Source organism: Mizuhopecten yessoensis, unplaced genomic scaffold (assembly GCF_002113885.1).
Source record: "Mizuhopecten yessoensis strain PY_sf001 unplaced genomic scaffold, ASM211388v2 scaffold6491, whole genome shotgun sequence".
In the NCBI taxonomy this organism is placed as follows: Eukaryota; Metazoa; Mollusca; class Bivalvia; order Pectinida; family Pectinidae; genus Mizuhopecten; species Mizuhopecten yessoensis.
Genome location: NW_018406576.1, coordinates 119,967 through 132,706, shown reverse-complemented (window position 1 = coordinate 132,706; position 12,740 = coordinate 119,967). Strand labels below are relative to the sequence as shown.

Sequence of the window (12,740 nt, the reverse complement as noted above, 5' to 3'; positions counted from 1 at the left end):
AGCACTATCACAGTCTTCACAGTTCTCGCCGAGTTGTCCAAAATGGTAAAACAGATTAATTCGCAAATCACTATACACGAGACGATCACTATACAAGAAGTGAATCTCTGTTTAGGAACTAAACGTAAAATCTCATGTGATCTTTAGCTTTTCTGTGAATGAGACATTTAACAAATGAAGTAATTTTGGGCAAAAATTAGTAAAACAAGATAATTGATGGACAATCAGTTGTCCATATTTTTGCATACATATAAACATTGGACTATCTGTTCAATAGCCAATCAAAAAAAAATCAAATAAAAAATCAGTCAATGTGTGTTCACATGATACATAAACTCAAAGTTTTAACATGTATTCTCTCATAACATTTTAATGCGAATATTACAAGGAAGAACCATTTATGCATAGAAGTCAAATCCAGCAATACATTGTATTTACTAATCACACTATACAAATACTAGACACACTATATGAAGAACTGTCAAATTCAGTAATGGTAGATATTTACTAATCACCCTATACAAATGCTTGATACTTAATTTACATTTACATTATATTTCAAAAACAAATCATACAAATCAAAGCAGTCAAATTCAGCTCTACAGTCCAGCAGTAAAGGACTTCACACATATCTGTTGTAATTTATCAAAAAATCATACACCAAGAAATGTCATTCTGTGAAACTCTTGTTATAACAATTGTGTAACGTTGGAAGCGAATCACTATTTCATATTAATGTTTTAACAATGTGTATTAACTTAATATTACGAAATAAAGTAAGGCATTTAATCAAATGTAATGAATACAAACGCGATTAAGAGGCGGTTAAACAGACGTTTTCAAAAGCTCCCAAAATAGGTTTTCAATTAGCGTTTGTATTTAAAACAAACATAAGAAGCATTAATAATGAATTCAAAATATATGTATTTTTTTAATATCTTTATCTTTAATATGTGAAATCTTATTAAACATGATCAACTTCGACCTACAAACCTTATATAGACCAATCAGCCATAGGTCAGGACTCAGGCGATACACAGGTACTTACACATTTTTATGTATATACTGCCACTACTCCCAAAGAATTCATTAAAGGATCCCTGTCCCACTGTAGTTTAGTTGTGTAAAACCAGAGTAAAACTGTATGATCACGAGCCAACTATCTGCACTACACCACATTCACGAGCCAGATACACACAACGTTCAAGGTTATCACATGTTTAACTTTTCCAACAAAGCTGAACAGAATTAAACCCTTTCGAGGGCCTTTCTATAACTGATTTAAACTTTCTATAACTGTCCAGCTTGATAAACTCCAATGACTTGTGCACTGATTTAAACTTCTTTTTCTTCTTTTGTTATCATTACTAACAATAGTTTTGTGTTAATACATTTCAAAATAAGAAAAATGACTGAAATTGTTCTTGATTTAGTTTGATATCTGGCCGGCATCCTTTCCTGACCCTATGATATAATTACTATAATATTTTACAATGTAACCTAATCTTCCCCATGCGGAACAGTCATTTTTATCAATTCCTATTGAGCTACGTTGATTCCACAGTTGTTGGATATTATTGGCTGTTAATCCTTTAATGACTCGCGAACAGCGGATCCTGAAATATTGCATATATCCATCAATTTTATCTAATGCATAAATGAAATTATCGACATGTTTTACTGGTATACCTAACCTAAAAATGACCATTCCTAAATACGCGTCCTCTAACTTGAACGCTTTTGTGTACAACATTTCTCCGTATATTTTCCTTGCAGTGTTCAATGTCATGAAATACCCAGGACTTCCGCAGTATGGTGGATAAAATTCAAAAGGATACTCGTCGTAGGTAGTATAATACTTTCTTGTGTCTCTGCTTACAGGAGGTCCCCGTTTACATGAACCAAGAAGAACATCGTCAGAAAGAAAAGTTTTGTCCTTTTCGATTTCTTTCAGAAATTCCAGGTCAAAATACACATCATCGTCTGTTTTGAAAAAGAAACGTGCTTCATAGCAGAAATGTGTGACCCAGTTGAAACCTTCCATTACTTTGTAAGTGAGGCTGTAGTAGTTCTCGGTAACATTAACTTGTAAAATGTCCCCATTCGCACTACTTTCGTTGTTCACATCCACATTATTTTCTTTCCCGATCAAGAAAAATAGACAGAAGTTGTATTTCGATTGCATTCTTGGATGTCCCCATGTCTGTCGTACTGTTTCCTGCTGCACTGTGTTTGACGCTTTACTTGTTACTAAAATCACAGTCTTTTGTAAACATCTTTTACTACACTTCAATTTTGGATGAATAAAAATTCCTTTAGATATTTGTTTCTCAGGCAGTTCGGTAAACTTCGAAACATCATAAACAGATAACGTATCCGAATCGTGGAGTATTAATCCATTTAAGACCACCACAACAACACTGACAAGCAGGCATGTAAGGAATGCTCTTCTCACCTTCTTGGAACGCAGTATCTAAAATAAAACAAACTGAAGGAGCACAGGAATTCACATTCGCTGGCGTCGACACATTCATGCAGCTCATGAGTATTTAAGAGAACATGATAATAACAAATGCAAAAAGTTGTTTACAAAACAATGTAATTTATTTTAATCCAAACATTATCACAACCGATCCTATTACTCCCGTATGATAATTGTATCCCTTTACTTCCAACGCATGAAACCATCAATATCTTAATGTCTTCTAATTTCAAATGTTAAAGGCGAAACCAGACGCATATATCATGTACAATTGTATCAATTCCAAAAATGTTTATATTTTTGTACGGACTAATGGGTTATAAACGTTTAAGATATAAATAGAAAAGTACACGTACTTCAAATATAAGTTAGAACCATAGGGTTCTGAAAATAATATTCGCAAAAGTAGCATCGCAAGGTTCGTAAAGTAGGAAACTCATGTTTTATTTTTTTAAATATTTAAGATTTATTGACATAAAAGTTAGGTTTGACATTACCTGTACTTGCATTGACCTGTAGTTATTGAAGATTTATTTTGACATTGGTCATACAACATATTATCCTTAAGATGACACATTTACCGCTTTCCGATTTTTGCGAAATTTCTGCTATCGTCAGTCAACGTAATGTGCCAAATGATATCCAAAGTATGTTGGTGTACACAAACCGGAAATATGTCTATCACTTCCGTAAAGATGCGAAACAACTAAAAATGTACATATCATACTAAACTTTTATATTTGTGAGACTGCATAACTTTTTTATTTTGTAACATCTAGCTTTATAATTGGGCTCATCATGAGCATCAGATCTTATTGATGAAAATTTGATCAGTTGCGATGATAAATTGGTGCGACATATTGTTAAATTATCAAACATGACTATAGGTCATAAGGTTGTTGGATTTTATTTGGAAATAGATGTTGCTACAATTTGACATTTATATGACAAATTTACCGATTCTCAAATTTTCTGAAATTTTTACTATCGTATCTCAACATAATGCACCAAATAATATCAAAAGATTTTTGGTGTACAAGAACTGAAAATTGGTGTTTTACTTCCGTAAAGCAATTGATGTAGCAAAAAAGTGTATGAAAATACCAACATCTTTAGAGTTTAAGATTTTATAAAAAAAATATTATGCAATTTTTTGTAACATTTTTGAGTTCATAATTTGCAGCAGATCCTACTTTAAATAATACAATATTATTTGATAGCGTTAAACATTGTTTTCATAGTTTTTTGGACAAAAAAGTGAACCCTGTCGTACACCTTTGGAAGTTGGCACTAAATAGTTCATAGCACAGGCCCTGGGGACCTTTTTAATTTTTTAAAAATATCTCAAGGGTCGTGTCTTAGGGAGCTACAAATATAACCCAGTAATGGTTAAATTGCTTTGTGGGCAAAATTCTTTTGTTCCTGTAACAGGTCCTTTGCTTTAGATCCCTTCTTCTCAACATTAGGCGAAGGATCTGAAGATCTATTTCCATTTCCCTATTTGGCCAAATCATCCTTCCGCCAGGGGCGCCACATCCTATGTTTTAACAAGCTTGATTTTGACTTGCCAAATGATGCTCCAGACCATAGTTGGTTTAAATAATCTTAAGGATGTACATCTCTGAGAAGTCTAAAAAATCCTGTATTAAACTTTTTTTCTTATATGGATTTTTAGAAAAAGGAGTTAATGGCATAGGGGAAAATGCAAAAAAAATTAGATGTCCGTGTGTTCGTTTTTGTGCTATGATCGGTCAAAGATACCAATTTAACACAACATGTGATTTTAGGTGATTTTTGGGTTTTGACCATTTGCAGAACAAATTCATACAAAAAGTGTGTTATCAGATATGTATGAATGTTTGTTGAATTTATGAAAAAAATATTTTCTTTTAAATAATGGAAGTAAAATTTCTTAATCTTATTCTTTTAACTCAGAAAGCCGATTTAAGTTACCCCTACCCCCTATTTCTTAATGACAAAATACTAATTGTTTTACCACATTTTGCAGATTAAACGCTTAATATAAAAAGTTCTGCTATTAAACTTTTTTTAATATTTAATTAATTAAACGAAAATGTGTTTCTCTTTCTAAAACGACCACACAAACGGGGGGTCCGTGTGCTTCTTTTTTGTCCAATTATCATTTGTGTTATTTTTTACCTTTTTCGGAGTTAAAAAATCAAAAGTGCTTTAGTTACACTAAATATGTAAAAAAAAAAAATATATCAATAATGTATAATTTTCAGTTTGTTGCATATTATTTTTTTCATATTAAACATTATTAAGCTGTACAGCAAAATTGAACCTGCTACAATTAAAAATGGCGACACAATGACAAATTAAGTGATCAATCTAGTGTCAAAAAGGGTGATTTTTTTGCCTTTTTTGAAGCGCAAGAAATACACATCAATACACATTTTCAAAATGGCCGCCGAATTGGTACTTTTTTTAAATTCTTGTAAAAAAATGCTACAAACATCAGGCATTTAGTTTTTTGACATAGTTTTCAGATGCGTGTTTGCTAATAAACTTGATCATAATTTGTAAAATATTACAAAAACTGTTACACCAGATCAAAACGAGACTTGAACGTTATTTAAACCCCAGAAGAGTACATCCTTAGATATTAATTTCTATTTACCTGTCTGCTATACTTCACCTTTGTTTTTTTATACTGGATCTTACCTACAATGGCCGATAGCGGCCGTCATATCTAATATCAACATGTAAATGACTTGTACATGTACATTTTTTGAAAATTGAATATGCACATATGTTATACCGTATACCGATTAACATTCTAATCAGTAACAAAAAGTATTGCATATGTAAATAAATGTAATCTCTGGATTGCATACAAAATAAAACACATAAAGTATCCCCATCCCAATACCCCTATATTTAATGCAACTATACATGACAACATATGTTACAAATATTACAAAGTTATTCACAAGGTTTCGAGTTTTTAAATTGGGGTTAATTTACCCGGGTTGCTGTTCATTTTGAGTATAAACTATTGTACAGCTTTTTTTCTGTCAATTTCAATCGTATATCTCCTGAATATTGTAAAGAAAGGATTGAGGTGGGCTTACGTTAATTTGACTTAATGTTTTAGCAATTGCTTCGTGTTGTATATAGGGGTTCATCATATTTTCTAGAGATCAACTGAATAATAAAAAGTACAATTTCTACAGTCGAATTGAGGCGATCGTCTCTGAGGCAAAGGAGTTTTTTTCCAGAAAAATCATAATAACTCGGAAACGAAGGTCATCACGAAGTTGGTAATGTTTTAGCATTTTATTGTTTGATATGAACTGTTTTCGTAACGTAATATAACAAATCATTCAGGGTACACTTAGGTTATCACGTGTTATAGCTATTCTTTATTAACGCATACTGCTTTCATTAAAGAATACTGCTTAAATATTTAAAGTACATTAATAGGAAACATCTAATATTTTATTCTATTTTTTTAGCAAATGAGAGGGGAGAAATTACAGTATGTATAAACTAATAAAAAGACCAGACACAACATGATAAAAACATCAGCTCGTGCACTGTAGTTCAGTCCAGTGCACATGGGTGTGAACGCCAGTGCGTTACAGTATTAGCTCTAGTAAAGACGCGAGTGCAGGGGAATTCACTTTACTTGTTGATTCCAGTACAATAGGCTACCAAGTTAAGTTTACTCCTAGCTGTATAAGATATAAGATTTGTTCATGTATACATTTTAAAAACGTAAATGAACAAGTCATAAACACTTTAGATATAAGATGTGGCGGCCGCTACTGACCATCGTATAACGCGTCTCTAACCAGGTCATATGTTTCGCTTAATGTTCATTTTGTCGTCTTAAAATTTAAACTGCATGCGTATGTAATATTTCAATGTTATGAACGATCAGTAGACCTTAAGACTGTATCACTCTGTAGGCAAGTTATTTAGGCGTATCTGTTGCTGAGACGTAAACAAATCTAACGAAAATCAGAAAGAAAACAATAGGCACAAATCAATTACACATGACAACTAAAATGTATACTTACTGAAGACAACAATGTCATCATGGCGTCCGTACTCCATAGAACCTCTATTGGAAATATTCATGATACGGACACCGTTTTACTGTTATTGGGAATTGGAATAAACATTAAACATTACTTCTTCTGACACTTGTTTCCAATAACACGAAATATAGCTTGTGATGACAGCAGACGTAGAGAACGGTTTATGATAACATTTTAAGTAAACAAACGTCCGATAAAGGTAGTAATAGCGTGTGTTATCGTGTCCGTCTAGCAACTTCCTGTTACAACGTTAACAGCATTGATTTTAAAAATGGCGATAACATTTAACCCGGGCATACAATCTCACCGCTGCCACCCAGACGGGAACTTGACGCTATTTACATATCAATGACTCAATACAAAATGCTACTTTTTTCTAAATATTTTACGAGTTGTCAACAAAACCGATGTCGATTTCGGCTATGTACAATAGCTGTAATATGATATAAGTATTTAACGAGACATAGAAATCACCTTGTGTTTACGCTGAGATGTAGTGACTTGCATATAACACCTTCAAGTCTGAATATTAGGTGCCCAGTTAACACACTTAATGCTAGCAATATCTTGAGAGATAACGAGTTGTAAACAACAAAATAGACTCATATAAGCTTGACATTGCATTACTCACCAACGCTTATCGAGTGACACTGTAGGTGATATGAACAAACACGTGAAGCGAATAGGTGAACGGGCGTTCGGCACAACTAAACAATGCCACTTGACTAAATTAAACAGCCTTGAAGAGCTCACCAGTAGCGAGAAAACGTTACTCGCTAAGGGTATCAACTATGCTATCGTTTCAGATAAAATCCTAGTTGATGATTTTGTTATAGTCACAGAACTACGATGGCCGATATGGGCCGGCAGAAATGTATCATGACTTTATATAAATCTGCCCGGCAGTTTTCTCAGAGAACAAATATGTCCGGCAGAAATGTATCATGACTTTATATAAATCTGCCCGGCAGTTTTCTCAGAGAAAAATATGTTCGGCAGAAATGTATTTTGACTTGATATAACTCTGCTCGGCAGTTTTCTCAGAGAAAAATATGTCCGGCAGAAACGTATCATGACTTGATATAAATCTGCCCGGCAGTTTTCTTAGAGAAAAAATGTGTCCTGAAAAGTATGAAAAGTAACCCTCTGGAAATGGGGATGAGAATAAACAGAACAACTACAGTTTTTAGAGCTTAGTACGGGTTAAAGTATAGATAATAAAGTGAAAATGCCTATTGTATTAGGGGTGACATTGTAATAATGTTAATATTTCTCACAAGATTTACTGCCCGGTTGATGCCCGATGTCGAAGCAATGGGAGGAATGAATTGATTTTAAAACAATAATAACGTAAATCATTAAGAGTAAATTCGCCATCACCCACTAGCGGGAACTCATTCTCGCTGTCTTCATAATCAGTTTTCAGAATAAATGCCTTTCAAAGAGAAATTATCAATATTACTGGGAGAACTTAGGATGTGCTTACTTCTATACATTATGTACGATCATCAGATTATTTTCTTCATTTTAATAGGATGAGTGCTGGACACAGGCACTGACTGCCTCTATATCCACATATTTTTCTCTGAGAAAACTGCCGGGCAGATTTATATAAAGTCATGATACCTTTCTGCCGGCCCATATCGGCCATCGTACAAAACAGGCATGTAATAAACTAAGCTATTCTGAGGCTAATCAACTGAGATCCCAGGTGACGGGGGTTTTGAAATCCACAAAATAAAATTACTAACAAGTAATATGACGAAAGAAGAACGGGAAGGCAACAGCTGTCATGGACACCGACGATTATATATGTGGCCAAGGTCACAACAATCATGCAAGACAACAAGACATATGAATAGCTGCAGACCAATCTAACTCAAAAGTTTAAAAGGCGTCTCATATCCCACCTGTCAAATTTAACACAAGAGTCTGTCCTTGGTCCATATTTATTTTTAATTTACATAAATGACCTTGAAAAAGAAATTTAATATGAAATTAAATTATTCGCTGATGACACATAAGCATATGCTTTAATTAACAATGACTCTATTCAGGTAGCTTTCCAACTCAACCAAGACCTTGAAAATGTTTCAAACTGGGCAGAGAAATGGGGAATACTATTCAGTCCTAACAAAACTGAATCATTAATAGTCAGTAAAAGATTCAATGAAACTATTTCTCATCCAAACTTTATTTTCAATAACACTATCATAAAGAATGTAAACCAACACAAACATTTAGGTCTTTCATTTAATGACCTGGGTGGCTGGAGAGACCATATTTACTACATTTATGAAGAAAAAAACATGTAAACGTACAATGTATTAATATATTGAGGTTACTTTGATAGAAAATCACTTGAGGCTATTTATTTAATATGTATAAGGCCTATATTTGAATATGCGAGTGTAATATGGGACCACAGCACTTAAACAGATGAAAATCTGCTAGAATTCCTACAATTAGACATTTCTCATTTAGAGACAGAGTCAGAGACAGACACTGAGGTTAGTAAATTCAGGGAACATCTTTAAATCATTTTTTATTTAATCTGTATTAAGGATTCCTATCCCCTGCTTGCGACAAAACACTAAAAAAAATATATTTAATGTTCCTTACCTACAGTTACATCCCTTGATTTTCATAACATGTACAACTGATAAACATCCCTTGGCTAATATCACCTTACTGGATTTTTTTTCAAATTATGGTTTATACTGAAAACAAAGATTCGGTGCATGCTAAAGTTGATCGCAGTAATATAGAAATCCGAAAATTCACCCCCCTGAAATGATCCTTAGAACAGTCTTCTAACAGTCTTTGCCCCACCCCACCCCCACCCCCATATTTAAATATTTTGGTTGTGTTGTGCATGGATGAAGTTCCAGGAAAGCTATCGTCGAAAATAGCAGAAAACTGAATAAATTTCTATTTTTCTTCTGTTGTTTTTTTGCAAGAGCATAAACAAGAACATATATGTCAATACAGAAAATCACTCCTTATATGGCTTAAAGTGAAGCCTATCTAGTGTTTAAATAGATGACAGAATAATAAAGGTTGCTTCGTCGCCATCATGTTACTTTTGCGAAGAAACATTCATAAACGTTACTTTGTCACGAAGGGATGCTTATAAACGTCATTTTGTCCATTCACCTCTATACAAAAATGCAAAGGAATGAAGTGACGGAAATGTGTGGAACAAGTACCTTCAGCTTAACGCTATTATAAAACAACATCGTGTAAGTGTTAAACATTTCTTTCGTAATATGGAAATATCGTGTCCTACGAAGTTTGTGGATGGTAAATTTATTCTGCAAATGTGATCCCTGTCACTCTGGTAAAATACAAACTTTTTCCAACTGATACCTCTATCGGCGTCAGAAAAATACAATAGACCTCCCAGGTGAGATCCTTAACGGATATATTGAAATATCAGTTACCACGGTCACATACCTGCATAATTGAGCCACGAAAAAGACTATAACGACTGTGGTTACCCGTTACACACGTTCTTATTTGTGTCTCCATATGATGTTACCTGTTCGCTTACCTGTGATCACGTACATCGGCACTCATACACTCTGACATAACCTATACGCTCCGATCCATATGAAATTGATTTTGAAATGACCTCGTATTTACTTGTTTACATATGTAGGTCTCTGTCTCCACGCTCCGTGCTACGTCCATCCCGAAATGAGAAAGGTATATTAAACAGCAAGAATAACTACAGGTGTAAGACGGGGCACAAGTCACATAACTAGCTACAAGGGAACTAGGTGGGATACGTTAAAGAAGAGAAGAAATGATCAGAAACTAATTCTTTTATATATAGAAGAAAACACCATGATGCACATCAATATTAAATAGATATTCTGATCAGAACTCCAGATGATAATATATTTAATATAAGACAACCATGGCTAACTAGAGTAAACCGTTATCTTAGAATGTTTTTTCCTGATATTACATGTACTTATAAATTGAAAAACAATAATACCATAAAACAATAATACCATAAATATTTTTCCCTAAACCAGCTAAAATATAAACTGTAATCAACTCCATAACCTTTTATTACAGCTGAAGATACGTGTGTTCAAACTTTTAAATATGGAGGTAACAGAAAATTAAACATAATACTGTGTCAATTAAGAAATATGTCAGTCAGTTAAATGCAGATCTTTATAAGGATCATCTAAGAGATAGTTAAGCTTGCCAATGTGGTTATTTAAATGAAGATATGAGTGAGTGCCAGTTTGTGTAGGAGTATACGTGTGAGTAGCTATAGATATATTTTTTCATGTAACCTTATAAATATTAAGTTATTTTGTAGATTCTGCCCGAACCACGCCTTTTTTTCAATAATAATCAAGGTAACAGATCTAGAGATGCGTTTCTGATCTGTATCACAATCTACCTCTGTGGTGTAGGGGAGAGAACTCCCATAACGCATATATGAAAAATAACTTAAATAAACGAGTCACTGCGTGGAAGCTCTGGTCGATGACTTCTTTCCTAAATGTATAAAAATATATATTATAATATACGCTGTCCATACCATAGGAGAGGGCTTGTATAGGCATTACGCCTGTTGCCCAATTCCTATTGAATTGGGATAAGATGCAATATTCAACAAACGTTTTGTGAAATGAAATGTAGTCGCGCGCCTTTATGCCTATATGTACCAAATTGGTCTTTCTGGCAGGTGTCATAATAAATAAACATTAAACTATCTCATGGTAACGACATGAACATAATGTTGTTCGCGACAGACAGTTGGCTATTCCAATATAACACGTATCAGCTATGATGATAAGTTCATTATCATGGGTTGTCTGTTGGGGAATACTCCAGAAGGAATCTCCCATTGGGAATCATTTGTATCTCTCAAAACAGAATGTCTGCTCGCGCAAGGTGACGTCGTGAACCGGAAATATTGTCCACACAAATGCTGTGCCGATAGCAACTATATTGTTTGAAAAATATCTTTCTACATAGTTTTAAGGTACAACGTATTCCTCCGACTGATTCAACTAACACGAAGTGTTTTGGAGACTGGGGAAGGCTGGACTGGACTGACACGAACAGTTTTGTAGACTGCGGAACGCCGGACTCAAATATCACTAGCTGATTTGCCAGCTGAGGTAGGTCGGATTCACGGCTAAACAAGATTTACCTTAGGATAAATTGAAATGGGGTCGTGTCAATCGGCGTCTGCTCGATCTTAATAAGGTCAAAGCAATACCTAAAACACCCACGTGATAGGTGAAAAGAAGACATAAAAAAGCATAAACAGTAATTTTGTAAATAACAAGTGTTTAACTGTCATCTAGAGGATAACAAAATCAAGCGATAGTGTCAGTTTCAGAAACCTACCTTCATTTGTTAATTTACTCAGCAGACTAAAAAGAATAAACACCTGGCCGCCTACTCAATGGTTATCTTTAAACAGTGATTAGTGATAAAATTCAAAGTGCTGCCATTAAAGTTTAAGGGCTGTCCAGTCTAAATAAATCTTCAAAACACATCAATCCAATCAGCCTCAACAAATCTTTAGCAGTGACACAATAGCATAGGCTCATAATTGTTTCGTCTTCATATCTGAAATTCTATTTATCGCTGATTAACTGTTATAAATCTGTGTGAAACCGGGGCAAATGTTTGACATTGACATTTTACTTATTATAATCGCCGGCTCCGAAGTTGTGACAGACAGGTCGCCTGTTTCTGGTCAGTTATCGTTTGTTATACCTCAACTGATTAGTTTATCACTACGTGTCATGGCCCAACTCGACACATACTGAACACGACGTCGTTTTATTCGATTGAAGTATTTTCGACTGCTTACATGAACGGCTATCTTGCCGACAGAATAGCTTTTATGTCATCTCTGACACAAAGCAAAGATGCCACAGCTAGTTAGCAGTTAGGTCATATGTAGGATTCTAAATAACAGTGGAGACTTTATTGTATTGTTAATGTAATTTATAAATGACGTACATATCAATCAATGTCAATCTGGATCAAATATCACAATACTTAAAGATATACTCCATACTGTAAATGTTGATTTTAACATACATGTATGGCTATAATAGCAAAGATGTGTGAAAAATCGGCCGTCTCACAATACAAACATGTGTAACAAGCATGGAGTACTCAAAAATAATCTTTATAATAAACCA

At 34.1% G+C, this 12,740-nt stretch overlaps 1 protein-coding gene across 1 annotated transcript; it reads right to left on the bottom strand.

Annotated features, from left to right (window-relative positions):
• Nucleotides 1-520: 520 nt before the first annotated feature.
• Nucleotides 521-6,817, bottom strand: LOC110452216 (beta-1,3-galactosyltransferase 5-like). The gene is made up of 2 exons (XM_021500591.1): nt 6,529-6,817; nt 521-2,473 (listed from the first exon to the last, which is right to left on the bottom strand). The coding sequence occupies exons 1-2, from the start codon at nt 6,547-6,549 to the stop codon at nt 1,430-1,432; spliced, it is 1,065 nt and encodes a 354-aa protein (XP_021356266.1). The 5' UTR covers nt 6,550-6,817; the 3' UTR covers nt 521-1,429.
• Between the last annotated feature and the right edge of the window lie 5,923 nt (nt 6,818-12,740).

Bases quoted from the DNA above. Each gene is read 5' to 3' on its own strand.
- LOC110452216 (XM_021500591.1), bottom strand. From the start codon at position 6,549: ATGATGACATTGTTGTCTTCA. The intron at 2,474-6,528 runs GTAAGTATACAT...GTTTTATTTTAG, and splicing joins TGATGACATTGTTGTCTTCA to ATACTGCGTTCCAAGAAGGT.